General features: G+C 44.0%; 1 protein-coding gene across 2 annotated transcripts in view; it reads left to right on the top strand.

Moving 5' to 3' along the window:
* Positions 1-24,933, top strand: part of LOC137372673 (uncharacterized) — a 256,098-nt gene that overhangs the window by 49,269 nt on the left and 181,896 nt on the right. For both annotated transcript variants that reach the window (XM_068036717.1, XM_068036718.1), the window contains exon 3: positions 15,834-15,881. In XM_068036717.1, the coding sequence (XP_067892818.1) occupies positions 15,834-15,881 (48 nt within the window). The remainder of the gene's footprint in view (positions 1-15,833; positions 15,882-24,933) is intronic.

The raw sequence follows: 24,933 nt of genomic DNA, 5'->3' as shown, positions 1-24,933 counted from the left end.
TAGACTTAGGTTTATGAACTACAAAGGCAAAATGAGTCCATTGACTAGTTTGTTGCAAGGTGCTGAGACAAAACTCAAGAATGCGACTTAGCAGATATTGAATTGTCAGAATGGGTAAGAGAACTAGTAATCATGTCTACCCCACTAGAGGCCTTTCAGAAAGAACTGCTAGAAAAGAAGAAAGGGCACACACTACTCAATAATGGAAGGAAATCTGAAGTCATCATGGCTGGGCGCCAACAATTACACGCATTGGGGGTGGCTACAACAATTGGTATAGTAACCAAGGCTCAGAAGTCTGCTAAGCCTTGTGGCAAATGTGACCTAACTCATGCAATTCACAGTTGCCCAGTGTACCAGGACCAGTGCAAAGTGTGCGGCATGCGAGGACATTGGGCAAGGCAGTGCAGAAGGCCGAGCTCCAATACTGCACACAGGAATAGTGGCAGAGGGAATGTCTGCAAGACAGGATGACAAACACAACAAAAGGTATACCAACACACAACAAAAGCCCAAGCAGGTACATCCAGTCGGCAGAGAGATTGTCAGGAGCACACGGACGAAAAGTGCATTCGTGTGAGCAGCGAGCAATCATTCCGCATGGTTAACTTGGATCAGCATGTCAATCTGAGGCATTCGCCATGATTGCGATTATATGTCCACTGGAGAGTGGCAAGCATAAGCTCAGAGTAAAAATCAACACTGGAGCAAGTGCAAATATTCTGCCCATCCGTATACTGAAGGACATGTACTTAACAAAATGGGATGACCTATCACAGCTAGATTGACTGCCTATAATGTTTCTCCAATCAAGTGCATTCGAATGAGAACCTTGTAGTGCAGCTATGGGAGCTCCGACTGGTTACCACAGATGCTTTATATTGTCGACACAACTGGACCAGCTGTCACAGGACTTCCAGTATGCCAAGATCTACAAATTGTCACGATACGTGAAGTCAGTAATGCACTGAAGATGCTACAAAATATCCACGTATCGGGTCTGGCCATGTAAAGGACAACATGAAGACTGGAAGTCTTGACCCGGAGGTGATATGACCGGGAGTCTCTCCTTGGGCTTCAGTTCATTGCAGAAAGAACCCGGAAGCTAGAGGGATTGCTGGTGATTGGTGATGTTGCCGGTCATCATTTTTCTAAGCTTTCTAAACAAGGGAAGATAAAGGCATAATTGTATGACAGGCAAGAGGGACCAGAATTAGCTCGATTGTGTGTAGGACAGAAGGTCAGAGTCCTCAATCATGGGTCAGGAACTTGATATCCTGCAGAGGTTGCTAGGATGTGTGACCAGCCCAGATCGTACGAGGGCCAGACACTCAATGGTACGATTCTCAGACAGAGCTGAAGTCAACTCCAAGAGCTGCACGACAGCACTACATGTGACAACTCAATGGCATCGCAGACACGTTCAAAGACAAAGTCTGAAGATGAACATACAAAGGCTACAAGCACAGAGGAAGAACATGCTAATCAGAGTTCTGAGTTACCAGAGTCTCAGAGGAGTCACCAAGATGAGATCAGCTCCAGGAAGAGGTTTATGATAACAAGATTGGGACGAATATGAAAACCTCTACGTTTTAGAGAGAGTTAAATTTGCTTACTTGTAAATAATGTTTTGTTTTAATCATGTATAGCTAGTCTGAACCGCAACATCATTGTATATTGTAAATACATTTTTTATCTCGGGGGGGTGGGGGGGGGGAAAGAGGGATGTTGTGGGATGTGGGACCACCTCAAGAAGCTCTAAATGAAGGTCACTGAAGGAAGTGGTGTCACATCACAGGTGACCAGGGAGTTGTGGGTGTAGCCAGACAGAGTGAGATGTGATTAGATGTGGCATGGCTCCTGCAGTAATTGTTTGTCTATATATGTTCTAGTTAAGTTATAATAAAAACCCAGATTTTCTATGGATATTACTTGTAGTCCTGTGAGTCTTACAACAGTTCACATATCAGAGGAACAACTAATATTATACCATCAGCACCAGGAACACCCAGAGAGGAGCCCCCAGGAGCTTCAGGCAGCCGGTCCTCTACCCTTTCAGGGAACACTTGTCCCTTCCTGCTCACCTGAGGAGTTTGAGTGCCTGGCAATGACTCCAGGTGTCTCTCATCATATCTGGAGTATTGTGTGCAGTTTTGGTCTCCTTATCTGAGGATGTTTCAGCTATGGAGGGAGTGCAGCAAAGATTCACCAGACTGATACCTGGGATGGCAGGACTGACGTATGAGGAGAGATTTGGGTCAATTAGACTTGTATTCACTAGAGTTCAGAAGAATGAGAGGGGATCTCATAGAAACCTACAAAATTCTAACAGGACTGGACAGACTAGATGCAGGAAGGATGTTCCCGATGGCGGGGGAGTCCAGGACCAGGGGTCACAGTCTAAGGATAAGGGGTAAGCCATTTAGGACTGAGATGAGGAGAGATTTCTTCACCCAGAGAGTGGTGAACCTGTGGAATTCTCTACCACGGAAAGTAGTTGAGGCCAAATCATTAAATATATTCAAGAAAGAGTTAGATATAGTTCTTGGGGCTAATGGGAACAAGGGATACGGGGAGAAAGCGGGAACAGATTACTGAGTTTGGATGATCAGCCATGATCGTATTGAATGGCGGTGTGGGCTGAATGGCCTACTCCTATTTTTCTATGTTTCTATCCCTCTCGCCCAGCAATTTTACCAGAAAGCTGATGGAGGAGGGGATGGTATATAGATCCACACACATCTCTGGCATCCACTGTGTAGTTTGCTGGCTGTGACTCTCCTTGAGGGTTGCGCCTCTCTCAATAGAGGATGCCATGCGTGCAATCCTCCATCATTCATGCAAAGCCTCTGGAAGTTCCGCAGATGTTCATGCACATCACTCTGCAGCTCCAGTATCTGCTGCCATGTTGATGACTTCAGAGGCACGTCACTAGCCCGAAGCTGAGCATTGTCGGGTCCTCCCACAGTCCTCTGTGAGTGGCCTCAACTGTCATTGCCTCCGTCAGCTGCTTGGGTGCTTCTGTGCTGTGCTCACCAGATCATAAACCCTTTGCTACTCGCATGTGACTACCCACTGACAGAGTATCTGTGCTGGTGGAGGGTGGGGGGGAATGACGTGTTGATGCACCCTCTGAGTCCTCCTCCTCCTCAGAGGTGGAAGTCTGCCCGTAAGCTCTGCAGCTGCCTGTTCTTGTATATGACCCGTCAGAGAGAGGAGTGATGAGAGGGCAATGAGCATTCCATCACGTCCTTCTGACTACTCATCTTCTGGAGCTCTGTGTGACCACTAGTAGACACATGAGCACTGTGCTTTTTGCTCCCCACAAGGTCTCTTACCTCCATCCATTAGGTCACTCACTATCTCAGGATTCCACATCTGTCTCATCATCTGTGTTGCTTTCCCTACCTCAAGGCCTCCCAGCTCCAATACCTCTTCTTCCATTAGCATGAGAATCACCATACATGGGACGTTCCTCTAGTTCTTACTCTTTCTCGTGCATTGTGAGCGCTCTTCTCCTGCAAGCTTTTAATTTAACATTAAAGTAAAAGCAAAATACTGCAGATGCTGGAAATCTGAAATAAAAACAAAAAGTGCTGGAAATACTCAGCAGGTCTGGCAGCAACTGTGGAGAGAGAAGCAAAGTTAACGTTTCAGGTCTGTGACCTTTCATCAGAACTTGCAAAGGTTAGAAAAGAATTAGGTTTTAAGCAAGTGAAGGGGAGGGGGGGATGAGGGAGAGAACAAAGGGGAAGGTGTTTGAGAGGGCAGAGGGCAGGAGAGATTAAATAACAAAACTGACCTGGTACAAAGGCAAAGAGTGTCTTAAAGCTTGTGGTGAAAGACAAAGCATTAGTCCAGAGCGAGTGTTAATAGCAGAATAATGAGAAGCTCTGACTATATGAAAAACAGACCAGTAGTTAAAAAATAAAATATTTTTAAAAAGGCCAGTCATGCTCTGAAGTTATTGAACTCAATGTTCAGTCTGCAAGGCTGTAGCTTGCCTCATCGAAAGATCAGATGCTGCTCCTCGAGCTTGCGTTGATGTTCACTGGAACACTGGAGCAGGCCAAAGACAGACATGTTAGCAGGAGAGCAGGGGGGAGTGTTGAAAGGGCAAGCAACCAGAAGCTCAGGGTTATGCTTTCGGACTGAGCAGACGTGTTCCGCAAAGCGGTCACCCAATCTGCGTTTGGTCTCCCCAATGTAGAGGAGACCGCATTGTGAACAGCGAATACCATATACTAACATCATTTTGACAATTTCCAGTTTCCCGGCCCTAACCGCCTCCTCTTCACTATGGACGTCCAATCTCTCTACACCTCCATCCCCCACCAGGATGGTTTGAGGGCTTTCCGCTTCTTCCTTGAACAGAGGCCCAAACCACCACCACCACCCTCTTCCGCCTGGCTGAACTTGTTATTAACATTGAACAACTTCTCCTTCAACTCCACTCACTTCCTTCAAATAAAAGATCTTGCTATGGGTACCCGCATGGGTCCTAATTATACCTGTCTTTTTGTGTGATATGTCGAACATTCCTTGTTCCAGTCCTACTCAGGCCCCCTCCCCCAACTCTTTCTCCGGTACATTGATGACTGTATTGGTGCCGTTTCCTGCTCCCACCCCGAACTGGATAACTTTATCAACTTTGCTTCCAATTTCTACCCTTCTCTTACCTTCACATGGTCCATCTCCAACACTTCCCTTCCCTTCTTCGACTTCTCTGTCTCCATCTCTGGGGATAGGCTGTCTAATAATATTCATTATAAGCCCACCGACACCCACAGCTACCTCGACGACACTTCTTCACACCCTGTAAGGACTCCATTCCATTCTCCCAGTTTCTCCGTCTCTGACGCATCTGCTCTGATGATGCAATCTTCCACAACAATGCCTCTGATATGTCTTCCTTTTTCTTCACCCAAGGATTCCCTCTCTACTGTGGTTGACAGGGTCCTCAACCGTGTCTGACCCATTTCCTGCACCTCTACTCTCATTCCTTCCCCTCCCTCCCAGAACTGCGACAGGGTTCCCCTTGTCCTCACTTTCCACCCCACCAGCCTACACATCCAGAGGATCATCCTCCGCCATTTCTGCCACCTCCAGCCACCACCAAACGCATCTTCCCCTCCCCTCCCCTGTCAGAATTCCGAAGGAATCGTTCCCTCCGTGACACCCTGGTCCACTCCTCCATTACCCCCGACACCTCGTCCCCTTCTCACGGCACCCTCCCATGCAATTGCAGAAGATGTTATACCTGCCCTTTTACCTCCTCTCTCCTCACTATCCCAGGCCCCAAACACTCCTTTCAGGCGAAGCAGCGATTGACTTGTACTTTCAATTTAGTATATTGTAGTCGCTGCTCGCAATGCGGTCTCCTCTATACTGGGGAGACCAAACGCAGATTGGGTGACCACTTTGCGGAACACCTCTGCTCAGTCCGAAAGCATGACCCCAAGCTTTCTGGTTGCTTGCCATTTCAACACTCCCACCACCATCCCCCCCTTGCTCTCATGCCAACATTTCTGTCTTTGGCCTGCTCCAGTGTTCCAGTGAAGATCAACGCAAGCTTGAGGCGCAGCACCTGATCTTTCGATTGGGCACTCTACAACCTTGCAGCGCAATTCTTAGCACACTGTGGATTATTTAGCAAATGTTGTCCAGTTGTGGGATCACATCTAATGTTGGACACTGTGTTTTGAGTTTTGCAAGCACGGACTGGTTGAGTGCGGCCTGTGCCTTGCCCGTTGTGAACAGTGGAAGGAACGTGTTGTTTAATACGATCCGCCAGTCTTTGGGACGTACGGCCTATATACCTAGCATCATACCACCATTGAAATTCATATATCACATTACTCATTTGTGTGATGGTCAGGACGTCTTTTTGGCTTGACGGCAGCATCCTGTCAGTGGCCAACACCGCACGTGTGGCTACTGCATAGTAGCAGCGTGAAACAGCTAGCTTTACCTGTTGCTCAAGTTTTTGGGCTACATTATCCTTCCAGGATTATTTGAGGTAGACTGGGCACTTTTCAGGGCCGAAGTTAAGATTGTCAGTAGGGCTTGTAGTGTGGCACATTGCACATGCTGGAAGTTACATATATTAATACACAGGGCTCTGTTCTTTGCACCTCTTTCAGCTGAACAATATAAGAGACAGCCTTTCACGGGTTCATTCCTCAGGGCAATGCCTTGACCAATCAGAGTCAAGCTGCCTGGTTTAAATTTCAATCAAAGCTTGGCAGTTAACTCAGTCACTGGTGCATTCTCCATGGCAACGCCTCTACCAATCAGAGTTCACTTGTCAACCAATCAGCACTTTCTTCTCATGCAGTATAAGTTGTTGTTTTCCCTTACATTAGTTATTCTTGCAATTGTCCTGATGAGTGCAAGACGAAAAGCTTCGACAACATGTCTCTGTTTTCAATAATTCTCAAGTTCTATACTACCAAACGACAACTTGTTTATTATTAATCTAACTAATATCTCATACATGCATGAGATGATATTTCCTTAACTGTGCAAGTGATGGGCATAATAAACCGCCCCAAGATACTCTTTACTCCCACAACCTTCCATCCCGCACCCCCATCTAGTAAATAAATGATAAGCAGAAGTGCTGAATGCTGGTTACAGTAATATCTTAAATATAGCAATGGTGACAAGTGTAATGCAATTACCATAAATTGAATTCAACTCTGGTCTGTGAGGCTGCTTTATATCAGACAAGCTGTGTCAGCCATGGCTCAGTTGGTGGCACTCTCACCTCGGTCAGAAGGTTGTCAGTTCAAGTCCCGCACCATGGGCTGGATTTTGTTGTCCTCCCAGTGTCGGATTCCGTGGTGGGGGGTGCCTGTAGATGGGTCCGGATGAGGCCCACCACGGATCTCGATGCCAGTTTGGCCAGCTGGGCGACGGGACCTCAATCAAAATATTCAAATGAATAATATAAATGAATTAACATACACTTACCTGCAATCTTGAGGGCCTTCCTTGATGTTCTGCACAGTTGCTGGCATTCCCGTGCCTTCGGATCCCCGTCCGGGGAAAGGCGGCACAACACTGATGGGGAGGGGGGAGGAGGTAAGATTTTCAGTGCATGGGTGGGGGAACAGGATCAAATGCACGTAATGGGTGGCGGCGATGGTGGGAAGGGATGAACTTCAAACTTTGTGCAGTTTTGGGGAGAAAGGTCAGATGTAAAAGGTAAGTGTTTTGTGGGGGGAAGGGCAAATAGTTAATGTTATCGTTATGGCGGGGTGAGAAAGGGGCATAAGACATTTATTCATTTAATTTTGCACAGGCAGCTGATGCCATTGCCAGGGATGGACATCCCGCCCCCTCCATGATATTGAGGCGGGCGGGCGGGCCACCCCAGCTATTTAAATGAGCTGCCGCTTGAGATTGTGGCGGCTCTTTGGCATGTGGCCTGTGTGTGCGGGCCGCCATTTTTTGAGCCCGTTGCCGATCCAGCCCCATGACTTTAGCACAAAAATCTAGGTTGACACTCCAGTGCACTACTTGGGGGGTGGGGGGTGCTGCACTGTCAGAGGTGCTGTCTCTTGGATGAACCATTAAACCAAGGCCCCGTCTGCTTTCTCGGGTGAATGTAAAAGATCCCATGGCACTATTTTGTAGAAAATCAGGAGAGTTCTCCCGAATGTCCTGGCCAATATTTATCTCTCAATCAACATCATAAAAAACAGACTGTCTGGTCATTGTGACATTGTTGTTTGTGGGAACTTGCTGTGTGCAAATTTGCTGCCGTGGTTTCCCTCCATTACAACAGTGACTACATTTCAAAAGTACTTCATTGGCTGTAAAGTGCTTTGACACATCCTCTGTTCATGAACGACGCTACAGAAATGCAAGGCTTTTCTTTGTTATTGATGCGAACGGGCTCTGTATTGAGGTGATGCTGCGCATTAGACCCTTGCAATTCTAGTGGTCAATCATATAATTGGAGTGCAGGTAATGAAGGTTCAACAGTATTGTTACAACAGCAGAACCCATTGATGAGTACGTAATAAAATAGGGGGATATAGATTTATGCCTGTGATAATGTGAATTCTCATTCCATGGGAATCAGACAGCACGTAACTGATGTGGGTGAATTGAATTTGGGTCCGAGTTTGGAATCTGAGGAAACATTATGTAAACACATCACCAAACTGAGGATCACAGACCAGGAAGGTGTTTCTATAGATATAGCTCTAAGATATAGCGAAAGGGATCAAAGGGTATGGGGCGAAAGCGGGAACAGGTTACTGAGTTGGATGATCATAATGAATGGCGGAGCAGTGTCGAAGGGCTGAATGGCCTACTCCTATTTTCTATGTTTCTATAGGTTTCATCCCTAGTCTGTGCTGAGTGAGCTAATCTCAACTCGGGCAGTGGTGAGGGTGCTACCGCTGGCCTCTGCTTCTGGTTAAAATCGGTATGAGATACCACTCCTGGGTGCTATCCAGTGACCCCTGCTTGAAAATATGGGTGAACATTGGCTGAGGAGTAGATTGAGCTTGCCTGTTGCTTCCACAGTTGAATAGCTTGCCAACAGCCTATAGGCTCACAGAGGAAGAATGGGAAAGGGACTGGAGTGCCTGTTGAACCGTACTCCAAGTCAGCGCCTACAGGAAAGGTGGGAAAAAAACCAAGGACGCGTTTTAAAAATTGGATCTAGACCAAATCTGAATGAGCAACTTTATCATTTTCATTACGACTTGAATCCAAATCAAATTATTATCAGATGTAAATTTAATATAACTACTGTCTTCATTTTTTTCCCAAACATTTCATAAAACCGTTTTGATATTAATATTGATAGGAGAATAATTCTCTAGTCCAGCCAGTCAGCCTCCCTCTACCCTGTCACTGGATTCCAGATGTGACTGATGCTTTAACTATAGAATATGCTGCCTGGGGATTGGGGTGAGATTTTAACAATATCCTTTAAATTTTATATTTTTATTTACTAAATAACATAGAATTATATAGAATTTACAGCACAGAAATAGGTTGTTCAGCCCAGCTGGGCTATGCTGCTGTTAATGCTCCACGGGAACCTCCTCCCACCCTGTTTCATATCACCCTATCAGCACATCCGCCTATTCCTTTCTCCCTCATGTATTTATCTAGTTTCTCCTTAAATGCATCTGTACGATTCACCTCAACCACTCCATGTGGTAGGCCATTCAGGGGTAATGTCAGCAAGCACTTCTTCACACAAAGGGCTGGATTTTAAGAGCCCCCCCCCGTCGCTCCTGGCAGTGAGCTCAAAATAATGGCGACCTGCACGTGCGGGCCACACATCGAAGAGCTGCTGTGATCTCCCGCGCGGCAGCTCATTGAAATAGTCGGGGTGGCCCGCGTCCCCAGTCACGTGAAGTGGGGGTGCTGTCTGTCGCTGGCAATGGCGTCAGCTAGCCGGCAAATTTGAATTTTTAAAGTAAACCCCCTCAAAATTTACAAAATAAAATTATAACGTCCCTTTCCAAATCCCCCCCCCCACCATAAAAATTACAGTAAGTTGTTGCGCTTTCCACCCCCAAAACATTTACCTTTGAATTCTGACCTTTCACCCCCCCCCCCCCCCCGACTGCACAAAGTTGAAAGGACGCCCCTTCCCACCATCCACTGAAGATACTTATTTGAACGCCCCCCCCCACCCCCACCCAAACTGCAGTAAAAAGCTTAGCTCCTCCCCCCCCTCCCCACCACTGTCACGCCTGTTTTCCCCAGACACGGAATTGAATTGGACAGGGAGTGCCAGCTGCCGCGGTCCCGAAAGATTCAAGGCAAGTTGATTTAATTTATTCATCTCATGAATTTAAATATTTAAATCCAGGTCCTGTCGCCCAGTGGTGGGGGTGTCACTTGAAGATTTGGGAACCGAGATTGATATTTTTGTTCGGCACTGGTATTGAGTCTTGCGGAACCAAGACGGGTAGATGGAGTTAAGACATGGAACAGGCTTGAGGGGCTGAATGGGCTAATCGTGTTCCTATACTCCAACGTTCCTGCAAGTTCCATATTCTCACCATTGTGGAATTCTTGGAATAATTACAATGTTAGTCAACTTCCTGCCAGCAATATCACATGAACTGCTCCTTTCAGATGATCAAACAGGTAAATTGAACTGATCCTGAATGACAGCACTTGTAAGCCTCCCCTGCCCTACACTAAAGGACAAGTACACACTGGTGTCAGAGCACTGAGAATTCAAGTGCCTCAATGAATTCCATTTCTAACAAACGTCATCTATTCATGTGAGCACTCCCGTCAAATATAGATTATGTGACTGAATAAATCTCACTATCCACAATAATACATCTGAAGAGGAAAGCTGACAGAATTTTTATTTTAAATTTTAAAACCCTTAAAATGTTCTGTAAATTGATATTTATAATTTCAGCCAAGATGAGTGATTTGCTTACAGTGGGAGCTGTAAAACCCTTAAAATATGAAACGAGCTTTTTCAAACTTCAATGTCCTCGGTGACTAAATATATGCTTTCTGTCGCATAACATCAGCCAAATTTTGTTTTCTCCAAAGTATGATGCTGTTTATTGTGAAGTGTATCAGAGAAATGCCAGACATCAGGCTATTTCACAGATGCTGGAATTGGGTGGTCAAGTATATTTAAAAGCTGGCCCTTTTACGATGGGGACCATTTTGCAAATCTAGCCCAGCCAGATATGTTTAAAGTCTCCTTTCTCCAAAGGTCTGGATGTTTCTCATGAAATCAGTTCGGACAGTTTCAACCCAACTCCCATGATCATGAGCGTACTACACAAAACTGCCCTCCAAATCAGCACAATTGCTACAAAAGTGACAAGCTCACTCCCAGAGCTCATAAGGTTAGTTAGGATGAGAAATGGCCATGCCATGGAATCATAGAATCATACAACACAGGAAGAGATCATTCCGTCCATCGTGCCTGTGCTGGTTGATGGAAAGAGTTATCTAATTAGTCCCACACCCTCTGCTCTTTCCCCATGGCTCTGCAAATATTTCCTTTTCAATTATATATCCAATTCCATTTTGAAAGCTACTATTGAATCTGCTTCCACCAGCCTTTCAGGTAGTGCATTCCAGGTCATCATAACTCGCTACGTAAAAAATTCCCCCTGATTCTTTTGCCAATTAACCTGGTTCCTGACCCTCCTGCCAGTCGAAACAGTTTCTCTTTATTTGCTCCATCAAAATTCTTCATAATTCTAAATAACCCTATTAAATCTCCCCTTAACCTCCTCTGCTCCAAGAAGAACAATCCCAGCTTCTCACAACTGAAATGCCTCATCCCTGGTACCATTCCAGTAAATCTAATCTGCATCCTCTCCAAGCCCTTAAATGCCATGCTGGTGCAGCAGGGATCCTTCATGGAGTTGGTGCCATAAGGCTTATTGTCAGGGTAATATATGGAGAGCTTCATTCTTCATCTTCATATCATGATTGCTTGGTCTTGTGAAGACTGAAAGGGACTTGTTGATTAATTCCTTAAACTATTTCTAAAATAAAAGATCAAAGTCTGTGGAAACAAAATGATGAATAGTGCTTTACGCTTAACAACAACTTAATCCCCATAAATTTACAACAACAACTTGCATTTGGACAGCATCTCTCTCAGAGGGATCTCGCAGAAAACTTTAGAAGAATGTGACATCAGGCAGGAGTTGGGAAGGATTACTGGGGTGGGGTGGGGGGGGGCAAGCCAAAGAGTGGGATCCAAGGGGGGCTTGAAAAGGCTTGTGAAGGAGAAAGGTAGCAAATCCAAGTGATTTTTGGAGTTTTTCAAAGAGCAGGGACTTGGGGAGGAATTTTAACCTAAAATAAACAGTGGATTGGTGCAGGTGGTGGTGGAAAGGTTAAAGTCTTAAAAATGAGATTCCTGACCCAAACCCGCCCATTTCCAGCTTTAACTGAGATGGCTTGCCTGTATGAGTAACCCTTGCAATCAGGCATGCACCCTAATTTTCCCCACCAGACCTCTGACCTCCCCCCATCAGACATCTGATTGCCCCAACCAGACCTCTGACCTCCCCTGCCGGGCCTTTGATCCCCCCACCCCACCACCAGGCCCTCCCTCACCTCCTCCCAGGCCTATAATTTCCCCACCTCCTCAGGCCTCTGATTTCCCCCCTCCCAGGTCTCCACTCCCACCCCCTCAAGCCTCCAATCCTCCCTCAAAACTCAAATTCCCCTCCCCTCAGACCCACCCCATCAAGAGACCATGAACTCTCCCCCCCAGGCCCCCTTACCCCCACCCCCCACTTATGTCTCTGATTTCACCCTCACCCAGGGACCCCGGGATCAGCACCCCACTCACTTGATAACAAAATAAGGGGTCTTCAAAGGTGTGCTTTTCTCTGTTACCATGTTTATGATGACTGCATATCAATACTGTCAGCTATTATAATAACTAGTTGGAAGCTTCTCAAGTTATATCCTTGGTGGTTTTTGGTGCAAATACATTGGTGATTGTTTGGGCATGTCTTTAACTTTGAGGTGACCATTTTCCACAAACTTACCTGAAAGGTAACTGATTGACGTATGGCTATCTACGATGTGAGTCCACGCACTGGGCTGGATTTGTGTAGGAGGTGGGGCTCCTAAAAGAAAAAAATGCTGGGCCGAACAGGCGGGGGATCCGTGCCTCTGCATTTTCATGGTGCCCTGGAGCAATCCTCCATTTTTTTTTTAAATCCGTTTCAGGACATGGGATCCTCGTCCCTTTAAAGACAGGGATCCCGCCTCCATGAACTGCCAGCCACTCAGAGGGCAATATCGGCAGCGCCACCAGGAGCAGTGGCCACTGCCAGTACTGCAGAGGCCTCGGACCCAGGCCCAGCAGTGGAGCCCCAGATGAGTGGTTGATAAGGCGTGGTCGCTGGGGCCAGTCCGAAAGGCCCCAATGAGGGGAGGCAGGGGGGTTGTCTTGCGGTCGGGGGGACGTCCCAGGGGGTGAATTACATCCCAGTGGGGTCCTCCGTAGGCCACAAATTGCAGCCAAACCTGCAGGGAGGCACCTTGTTTTACAAGGCATCCTCCCCATGCAACGGAGCACCACCCTACCCCCCCTACCCTGCCACTGGTAAGATCCCAGCTGTGGCAGGAAGAGGCCCCTAATTGGGCATTAATAGGCCGGTTAAGGGCCTCAATTAGCTTCTGGGCAGGAAGGCCGTTGTCAGCCTGTCCTACTGCTGGGATGATCACTGGGTGACCGAGAGGCGACAAGCCCTCCACCCCACCACCCATCGCGATACACTGTGCCTCCCCCACCTTCGATCCCACCTCGGTGCGGCCCGTAAAATCCAGCCAACTAGTTCGGAATCATCATCTAAAAATATAATTTGTTGTTTGTTTTTGTGGCTGGTGGCTTAATGCAGAGACTTGGCTCGACCACTCTCCACAAAAATGTAGACAATGCACTAAGTTCCTGTCAAAATAACTAGAAAGAATGTGCACTGATGTGACTATTGACCTGATCTAGAAATGGCTCTGTGGATTGAACACTTCCTACAAATCAGTGTCATCAGTTGAATGTACTTCAAGCATCACTTGTGTTAGGGTTTCCTGCCCCAACCCTGTCTTTGATAGAGTTTTACCCAGTTAGGTTATGCGATAAATGGAATTTTACCTACCCCATACTCTACTACTTGTAATAACACTGAAAAGAACAATTGCCTTGTTCAGGCTGGCATCTCATTAAGGTTCCTTTCCCTTGGCCATTACTCTTAAACCCCTTTGGTTGGGTCCAAAGTGCCAAGTAAGATACCAACCTAATGAAGTAGGTTTATTATTACTGGAAAGCCCAGGTTATTGTTACCTTTATAAGGCTGGCTGACCCAGGAAATTACATCACAACATCCTTTTGCCAGGGCCTTACTGCCACCATTCAAGTTGATTTAATCCAATTGAACACCAGTCTCTGAGTGTGCTGTTCAAAGACATGTTTACAACCTTCAGCTAGAAACCAGGGGCCTAATTGAGTACTTCTGAATGTTTCACAAGCCAGTCTTACAGATATTTTACTTCAGTGTGGAGAAAGCTTTCATTTTTACCTAACTTTCTATCAGCCTTGGAGCATTTGGAGAAAATGACTACACGCGAACGAGCGCATTTAAGCAATGGTTTGAATAGACAGTTGAGAACACTCGAGTCTGTTAGATTTTCATTGTAAATTAATCAACTCTTGACTTAATCCATAACTTGGGTCATTTGTCTTTGATGACGGTCTTCAAAGTGGGTCATGCATGCAAATTCATAATGGTTTGTAACTATGGTTTTATAGAGTGCTCCAATAAAAAATGTTAAATGGTTTGGAACTGGCACCAGGGGACAGTCCAGATGCAGTACTTCAAATTACTTTAATATAAAACAACAATAACTGATATCAGTATAATGTTCAAAATAAACAGAATCTCTTGGATGTGACTGAAAAGTGTTAGTGCTGTGGAGCTTTGCACTTTAACCCTTTGATTGCCCTGTGTCTTCTGCAGCTTTCAAAAGCCCAAGTCGGTTTTTATTTTCGCAGCAGTGACTTTTCATGGGCATCAGTCACCTTGCAATAGCTCAGCCAAGTGGCCATCCTTTGCATAGTAACCTGGCCAGTGAACGCCAGCAGGCAATTCAACCTTCTGCTGCATCACAGCCAAGCCTAATCCTGAAATCACCTGATAGCCACATGCAGGCGCTTCCAGCGAGGAAGAACTTTCAGCAAATTTTCCCCTCCCTAATTTTTGGCACTGAAGCACATGACCAATCAGCTATCCAAGTGACAAATATGACAATAAGATTCAATAGGGTAGTTACTCTGGTCAGGGAATCATCAACAAGGGGGTACAATCTTAACATTAGAGCTAGTCCATTCAGGAGCAAAATTGGGAAACACGTTTTCACACAAGGGATACTTTAAATGTGGAACTATCTTCCCCAAAACATTTTTTATTTTATTTTATTTTATTTAGAGATACAGCACTGAAACAGGCCCTTCGGCCCACCGAGTCTGTGCCGACCAACAACCACCCATTTATACTAATCCTACATTAATCCCATATTCTCTACCACATCCCCACCATCCTCCTACCACCTACCTACACTAGGGACAATTTACAATGGCCAATTTACCTATCAACCTGCAAGTCTTTGGCTGTGGGAAGAAACTGGAGCACCCGGCGGAAACCCACGCAGACGCAGGGAGAACTTGAAAACTCCACACAGGCAGTACCCAGAACTGAACCCAGGTCGCTGGAGCTGTGAGGCTGCAGTGCTAACCACTGCGCCACTGTGCCGCCCATTGTGGATGCTGGGGGTCAATGGAGCTTTCAGGACTGCAATCGATAGATTCCAGTTAGGCAAGGCTCCCAAAGGATATAGATCAAAGGCAGGTAAGTGGGGTTAAGGTACAAATGAGCCATCATTGAGTGACAGAGCAAGCTTGAAGGGCTGAATAGCCTGCGCCTGTTCCTATGTAAGGGGAAATCGAAGCTGCAATCTGCCTACTGTGTTCACTGTTTTAACCATGGGGCTAACGTCAGGGGTACAATAGTAACTTTCTCTGATGTTAAATAAGTTGATAGAATTAAAGAAAACATAGAAAGCCACTGAACATGTATAAATTTGGGGTGCCTCGTTCAAATTTAAAAGAAACGTAAACTTGCCAGAATTTTAGGTTTTGGTGCAAAAATACCACTGCTATTCCCGAGGGTTAAATCAGATTTTTAGGCTGTTGTTCCAATCATCACAATGTCGATTAATATTATTACAACCGCACACAGATTTCCTTTTTCATTCTCCCATGAATAGATCTAATGGAGTTTTGTTTTTCACAGGGCCCCAGGAATGAAGACAGGCGGAGTTGTAAAGTATGCACAGCTGAGGTAAGACTCTGGATGCCGGAAATGTTGGGGCTGGGGGAGGTGAGGGCGGGCATTTAATACATATACATGTAATTATTTTTCCTATAAAGGTTTCTTTTTTAGGTAAAAACAAATAATTGAATTAAAAGCTATAAAAATAAATATTGCCAATGATACTTGGGAACCAGTACTAAAAAGTGTCTAAATCTCATTATCCTATGGGACCACTTGCAGTTAAAGTGATGTAATGGGCTTTTGAGTCATATCAGCATTTGCGAAATGTGAGTGCTGTCTGCCATTGCATTAAAATTGACATTGTGTCTAACATTTAAATAATGTGCACTCCAGTGTGAGCTTTACTGTGCCATATCTACATATGAATGCATCTAAGTGCTGGCGTGATTCCTTTTCAACAATATGAGATATGTACTATTTAGCTGTAGTGAAACATCAATATTCCTCATTATCTGTAGTCAGTATAATGAGTGATAGAGTCTCTAAAATTTCATTCAATATAATGTTGAAATTTTAATTGCCTTTAAAATGCAACCCTTTTTTGTGATCTAAGGATGGGGCTTGAACACGTGAACTTACAAATGCTTATAGCATTATGGCTTATAGCATGAATATAGAAAAGCATGAACATGACACAATGTTACCTTATTCATTAAATTGACTAAATTGTTGTACCATAACAAGTTACCTGTTGTAAGTACAGGAGCTATAGATGGAAATAAATTAATGAAATATTGATAACATCTAACATTTAAGGTTATTTTCAATTGAATATTTGGTTACAGAAGTGATTTGATGTGTTTTTATTCTGCTTGGTTTCACCCAGTACATGCTATTTTAAGTATTAGCTGGCAGGTTCCAATACCAGTGATGTAGACTCCATTTATTGCTATCTGCTTCCTTGTTTCAGTTCTTTTCAATCGATCACTATTCATTTTATCTAATAAAATCACTTCTGATTGTCAGTTCTTATCTAGTAGCACTCTATTTGCACAAAATATTTTACATATATTCACCTTATTGAACCTTCGCTCTGCGAAGGAAAGGTTGGACAGACTGGGCTTGTTTACACTGCAGTTTAGAAGAGTGAGGGAGACAGGATTGAAGTTTATAAGATCCTGAACAGTCTTGACAAGGTGGATGTGGAGAGGATGTTTCCTCTTGTGGGTGAGTCCAGAACTAGGGGGCACTGTTTTAAAATTAGGGGTCATCCTGCTGAGGAGAATTTTTTTCTCTCGGAGGGTTGCGGACTTTGGAACTCTCTGCCTCAGAATGTGGCGGAGGCGGGGTCATCGAATATTTTTAAGGCGGAGGTAGATAGATTCTTGTTTGGCAAGGCAATCAAGGGTTATCGGGGGTAGATGGGAGTGTGGAATTAAAAACACAAACAGATCAGCCATGATCTTATTGAATGGCAGAGCAGGCTTGAGGGGCCGAATGGCCTACTTCTGCTCCTAGTTCGTATGTTCATATGTATGCTGCCATAATGGTTCAATGGGGCAATACACCGCGTGATGTAGCCATGAGCTCAGGAGGGTCCCAGATTTTTTTTTTCCCTGTGCTGAATTAGTGACCTCATCAGCGATGGTGCCAGGAGCACTACAGTTGTCCTTTATATTTTTCAAGGGTGGGGGAGAGGGGAAAATTGTCCATCCTAATCTGTATCCAATGATCCTTGCTAGAAAGACATTGAATAAGAACGTAATTAGGCATGGTTATGATGACCTCTAACCTCTTCCTGCAACCTCCCCAAAGTCAGGTAACCCATCAAATCAAAATGGAGATGGTCACTTGGAGGAAGTACAGAGGATTGTGGATGCCAATGGAACCAATCTCTGGTTTGAGTAACCACGGTTAGGAAGGGAGGAGTACAAATTGAGTATGGGGACAGTAGAACTATTAAGGCAACATTCTCAACTGCCCCTGCACAGGCAGTCTAACCAAAAATCCAATCAAGTTACAGTAACCGTGTGTGAAAAGTAACTTATTGATTTGATGTTTCTTTTATTACTGTGCTGCATCTCGAATATTTCTCTGAGGAGAACTGTCTCATATTGGAGTGCACCCCAATTGGTTGTCACTTCATATTCAGTCACTTTGGAGGCTGTCAGTCTGAAAGCAATCACCGCAGGAAATCCATTGGACTTTTGTTGGCGATTGTGCAGCTAGGACAAGTAACTAGGAATGCCAATGACCTTACAATCAGCTTGTAAAACATTAATGGTTTATTTCAAGTATCAACAAATTTTCAGATTGTCCAACATAAAGAACGTTCTGAACACAAATTGCTTAAAATATATCTTAATAAAGAGTCTACCACTCACTTTCTTGCTGATGCATTATGCTCAGAGTTAATGGCTGTCATCCCAATGCTTCTAAACAAACACAATGATATATAGAACCGTACAGCGACATAATATCAATTGAAAGGGGGGACTGAAGATTAAATCACACCTTGATATTTTTTCAGGGAGTTAAGGAATATAAGACAGAATTCCTTAAAGTAGGAATTACCAGATAGTGGGAAAAGATAGTTCACGATAGAATAATCACACATGGGAGGGGGGTAATTTTGAGTGTGGGGAATGATTTGCTATTGCCACTTCCGCAAAATTACCCCATGGGCTCAGAATGGCTTATGCTTGATAGGGCAAATGGATTTTCCTTGCTGCAGACTGTGGTGTGTTCTTATGTCTTAAGTTCTGATAATACTGAAGGATGGTAATGTAGAATGGCAAAATTCAAGAGAAATAGTGAGATACAAACCTGTGCCAAAAAAAAAGTACTCGACTCAGGTAGTTGAAGACAGAAATACATGAAGGAAAACTTCAATGGCAAAATAGGATAGTGGGTATACAACAACAATTTGAATTTATATAGTGCCTTTAACATAGTATTAAAAAAACGCAAGCTGTTTCACAGGAGCGTTATCAAGCAAAATTTGACACTGAGCCCCATAAGGAAATATTAGGACAGGTGGCCAAAAGATTGGTCAAAGAGGTTGGTTTTAAAGCTCATCTTTAAGAAGGAGAAAGGTAGAAGTAGGGAGATGTTTAGGGAGGGAATTGCAGAACTTAGGGCCTAGGCAGCTGGAGGAACAGCCGCCAATGATGGAGCAAGAAAATTTGGGATGTGCAAGAGGCAAAAATTGGAGGAACGCAGAGATCGCAGAGTGTTGGAGGAAGTTACAGAAATAAGGAGGGATGATGCCTCGGAGAGATTTGAAAACAAGGATGAGAATCTTAAAAATTGATACTTTGACAGACACATCCAATGTAGGTCAGCGAGCACCAGCGGTGATGGGTGAATGGGACTTGGTGTGAGTCAGGATACCACTCAAAGTAACAGCTAGCTAATGTTTCTTCCAAAGCTGCACCACAGTTTTACAGATTCCCATTACTGGAAGATCCATACAGTTAGTGTTACGAAGCTGGACCCCAATCTTGGGGTTTGCTGTAACGCTCATGGTTGAATTGTCTGCCACCACTCTAGGCTTTCAGCACTTGGCTGAGGTATAGGAGGGCTGCAGCATGGGCAACCACTGTCAGGAAAGGAGGGAAGATACTAGGAATGGTGGAGGGACGGGGGGAATAGCTGAACAGATATACACTATTAGATTCTCCTTCTCATTCCTTGGAACTGTACTGCAGTATAGACCAGCACTTTTAAGCGATGAAGAGCAAAGATTGGAAAAAATAGAAAAGATGTCTTAAAACTATTTCATCTTAAATATGTTTGGTTGATGACATACAGAAAAATGTTTTTTCCATTTGTGTGTGATGCACTAAGTGTCTTTGGGTTCAGGATCTGGAACAATTCTAATCCCCAGCAGACACAGCAACAGTGCTGTAATGAATGCCGTGTATATAGTCTTATCAAGGTGAGATGGAACGCAGTGGTGTTCTTTATCAATTTCCTTCCCAAGAGACACATTATTGCAAAATAAACTCTCTCACCTTGTAAAAATAAGTGCCTGATGTTCTGATACTATATGAAACCTGTGAAAATACAATTTGCAATAAGATTTAGACATTTCACTTAGGTTTTTAGCTGAACTCTCCCCAACATAGATTGTTCTCCAGAAAGACATTTTTTCCCCACTTGTTATCGGAAAAAGGCAGTAATCAAAAATTTCACGCAGGAAGAATTACTTTCTGAACAGGAGATCTATCTGGAGTTCCTTTGTTTTGAACACCTGGGGTATGAAATTCCAATGGCTGTATCAGAACTGAGGCAGAGCAAGACTCCTGCCCTCCTCCTGGGCAGCTGCATTGAACCTGCCATGAATTACAAGGTTGGCCAATTTACATAGCCAGAGATTTTCTGAGTAATTATAGCCAACGATGCCTCAAATGCATCTCGGAGATCTTTGAAAGGACTTCTCCGAGTCTGCAGAACTTAACCAATCCCAATAGTTCTTCCCTCTCATTGATCGGTGAGCGTGACTAGAATCTGCCTTCCTGTTGCCATCCTTTCTCCTGGTGCCAGCTCATGTGACCTTTTTCAGCAACTCAGATGCCTGCTCATGTAGGTATCAGGATACAGGACCAGGCTGCCGAGGCACCATGGTTGCTTAGCCTGTTGACAAGGCCTCCCATGGTTCCAAACCCTGAGGTGAGGACCACTTTGCTCCCAAGATATGAATTATATACCACAGCACAGTCAAACACCACTGGTATCTTGGTGCATTGGGTATCACCTTGGCACAGTTGGTTAAAAGAAAGTCATTGTAAATATATGTGCACAATATAATCACTTAAGACCAGCTTTGTCAGAATGAAGAGTAGCATAAGGGTATCAAAGGGTTAATCTTGAGAGAATGTAAAGATTACCGTCCACCATGATGAGGTAAGAGATCATGTGGGAGAGACTTGAGAACAGTTACAGTGTGGCTTTTGGAGATACATGGGCAAGTGTGGAGTGTATATAGTTACTATACAATAAGGATTAATGTTTAAACAATACTGTCTAAGAACCTCTCTGGCAGCATATAAATATATAAAATAGTGGGACTGAAGTCCTATACCCAAAAAAAGAAAATTTGAAGCAACAATCATTCTTTAGCCAGAAGAGAAGAAACTTTCAAACAAGTAGCTGATGAGAAAAAACAAACTACATAACGTAGAAGACACAGAAAAGCTCCATAGAATGGAAGCATGGCTGAAAAGCAAGCGAACGGGTCAGTCATTGTGCGGACGATAGAGAAATCCCGGTTAAAAGAAAAGCCTTTGAAGAGCTTAAAAAATTAATTTTCTAAAGGCTTCGTGTGAGCGAGGAAAAGAAAAGTGGAAAACCCAATCCCTTACTTGTACTGAACACATGGGCGAAGAGTGGAGAAACCCTGAACAGCGCGCAAACTGAAAAAAAGTCCGATCATGGAAATAAAAGCGCGGAAAACCCCGAACACAGCAGAGTGCCCATTAACACAGCGAAGCTGGAAAAAAATCATTAAAGCAGTCAGGCTTGAACAAAATAAATAAACTCCAGCTTAAAAAAAAGCAACTGGAACTGTCTATCAAATAGCTCTGTCAATTCCAATAGGCAGCTGTGTAAACATTTCAGTGAACTGCTGAAAAAAAGGGAAAGTCCCTACCAGAAACCTAAAAAAAAAGGAACACTGTCAAGCACCTGCTAGACTGCTACACTCCATCAAAACAAGCTATCCTGAGCAAAAAGAATTTCTTAAAGGGGAACACTCTTTAAACAGTCTATAAAAATAGATCAAAGTTTGGGAGTGTCAGAGAGTTTCAAAAGTCATGAGGGATCCAATCAGACTCAAAACTGGATACTATGGAGGAAAAGGTTTCTCAGAGTCAGAATTGCATCGAAATTGGACAGAAAGCCTGAAACAAAGCAAGTAAATACATTATCATATTTAATTGGTGCTGTAGCAGATGATATAATAGCAAAACAACGTATGGATGACAAATCAACCAAATTCGATGAAGTCTTAAATGCTTGTGATTCCTACTTCAATCTGCGCAGTAATAACAGACCAGTCCTGTGAGGTGAGAAAAGACATTGGTTCAGGAAACCTCCTGCGACTGTTCAGTTCCTTCACCAAAGGACTGAACAAGAGGCAGAGAAAAAAAGGTACACTAGTGGTGGGTGAGGGGGAGGGCGGGGAGTGAAAAACGCCTTTAAACCCTGCCAGCGCCGTGGTGCAAAAACTTCCCACAGGCGTGAACAGTGTCCCGCCAATACAGCAGAATGCTTTTATTGCAGGAAAACAGGGCATTTCAGTAAGATGTGCTGAAATAAAATCTCGACTAACTCAGCCTCTAAAGGAAAAGTAGTTAAGAATAGAGAGGTAAATGCAGCTACGCAACCTCCTGCAGCAGACCAATAGAAAGATTTTCTGGGCAAAATCAATGATCCGAAACAAACATTTTGGTTAGCAGATGTATATGTCAAAGGACATATCACTAATTTCAAACTTGATACTGGAGCAAGTGTGATGGTCCTGTCAGCTAAAGAGCTGTGGCTATCCACACATGTTCTGCAACCAACAGAAAGTCAGTTACATGGCCCAGGAGGTGTTGTACTTGAAGTAAAGGGTGAGTTACAAGCGACGCTTCAATCCAAGGGAAAGCAGATATTAGAAACACTGTATGTCCTAAGCAATCGGGAGTCCTCACTCTTTAGTAGAAGAGCTAGTATTGACTTTCATCTTATAAAGAAAGTTGAAGAAGATAAACAAGAAGAATCCAGGCGCCAGGACAGAGGGAGAGCCCCCCAAGCTGACCTGAGCACTACAGAGAGTTCAGATTCCGACAGAGTCCGGATTCCACCAGAGAGCCCGCACAATGCAGGGAGAAGCCGCACAACACAGCACAGCCCGCCATGCCACTCAAAGACTACTAGAGCGAGAAAGAGAAATGCAACAAGTTCCTACATGAGTGCTACACAGATAGAGAACTTGGGAAGAAGCAAGTCCAATAAATTGGTCAGGGACATAGGCAAGATCAAAGAGAACCTCTAATTTCGACCCAATTCCCAACCAAACCGTGGGAACAGTTGGCGGTGGATTTATTCTTCTTTGAAGGATGATCCTCTCTATTTATAGTTGATTACTTCTCAAGGTGGATCAAAGTTGTACGCAACAACTGAAACAGTCATCAGAGTTTTACAAGAAGTTTCCACAACATGTGGTATACCTGATCAGATAGTATCTGATAATGGACCACAGTTTGCAAATGATTACTTCACACAGTTTGCAGAAGAATGTGGATTTGTTCACCTAACAAGCTCTCCTAAATATTCACAATCTAATGGAGATGCTGAACGAGCAGTCAGAACCATTAAAACTATGTTGATGAAACATCACGATTTCCAATTAGCACTACTGACATACAGAACTACTCCATTATTGTGCAGATTAGCACCATCAGAACACTTAATGGGAAGAAAACTTCGAACTCAGTTTCCAATTCTACCCAAGAAATTACTCCCAGGATCGTAAAGCAAGGATTATCAGAAAGTACAAGACAAAGAAAAGTCGCATCAAAACAAACAGACCCATAATTATAACAGAAGGTACAGAACAAGAAATCTACCACAGTTGTCAGGAGGGCAAAAGGTATGGATGTGAGACCAAAATAGAGAAGTAATGCTCCAGAAAGACGAGAATCAACAGTGATCTTATCTAGTATGAACTCAAGAAGGTTCTATAGGGAGAAATAGAAGGAATCTTATTCCTTTACATCAAAGACATCAATCGGTCATACATTCAGACGACTCAGATGATGAACCGAAAGTTCAAAAAGCGCTGAATGCTACAAACCTCAACGAAGGCCGTCCTAGTCAAGAAATAAGGGATCAGAGAAAGACGACCAATCTTCCACATCTGATGACAACAAGATCAGGGAGAGTTGTGAAGCCTCCTGATAGGTTGAATCTATGAAGTCAGAGACTTGGGGGGAGATGGGGTAACATGTAAATAAAAAAGTGAAGGTATGTAAATATATATTCAGATAAAGACTTGGGGGAGATGTAGTATAAGGGCATCAAAGGGTTAATCTTGAGAGAATGTAAAGATTACCACCCACCATGATGATGTAAGAGATCATGTGGGAGAGACTCAAACAGTTACAGCGTGGCTTTTGAAAGAGAGACACAGGCTAGTGTGGAGTGCATATAGTTACAATACAATAAAGATTAATGTTTAAACAATACAATCTAAGAACCTCACTGGCTAGACTCCATACGGTGGCATGGACAAGAAGAGTCAATTGGTAAGCTGAATGCATTTGAGATGTGGACATGTTGGAAGATGTTTCGCATATCCTACACAGACAGAAAAACTAATGAGAATGTGCTGGAAATGGCTGGAAAGAAGAGGAAATCAGTGCATAGTATCGAAGAGAGAAAGATACAATATTTCAGTTTCATCATTAGAGCAGAAAATAGACAGACAATTATTGGAAGGAAAGGTCGACGGAAAACGTAGGAGAGGGAAGCAGAGGAAAAAATGCGTGATGGATATAATGGACTGGATGCAGTTAACCTATGCAGAATGTGTAAGGGCAGACACAGGTGGAGATCCATGGCAGTCAACCTTCTGGGAAGAAGATGACACCAACGAACGAAGGATAATCACTTTGTGATATGTAGGTTAAAGAATCTCTGTTCTTTGTTGCTTGTATTGAGAGGATGTTTGGAGGTCATTTTAGTACAGGACACCGATTTCCTTCTATAACTTCTTATTGAACCTCTGTCTCAGACCTGAGACACCATTGAGGGAACAGTGCAGTCTGTAGCAAAAACAAGAAATGCCGGATTCACTCAGCAGGTCTGGCAGCATCTGTGGAAAGAGAAGCAGAGTTAACGTTTCGGGTCAGTGACCCTTCTTCGGAAGAAGGGTCACTGACCCGAAACGTTAACTCTGCTTCTCTTTCCACAGATGCTGCCAGACCTGCTGAGTGAATCCGGCATTTCTTGTTTTTGTTTCAGATTTCCAGCATCAGCAGTATTTTGCTTTTATTTTAGTGCAGTCTGTAGGCTCTGGTGTAAGGGTATATCCTATTGATGTAGTCTTATCCTGCTGGTCTTTCTAATT

The sequence above is a fragment of the Heterodontus francisci genome, chromosome 8, assembly GCF_036365525.1.
Source record: "Heterodontus francisci isolate sHetFra1 chromosome 8, sHetFra1.hap1, whole genome shotgun sequence".
Taxonomy (NCBI): domain Eukaryota; kingdom Metazoa; phylum Chordata; class Chondrichthyes; order Heterodontiformes; family Heterodontidae; genus Heterodontus; species Heterodontus francisci.
This window is presented reverse-complemented; position numbering and strand designations above follow the sequence as displayed.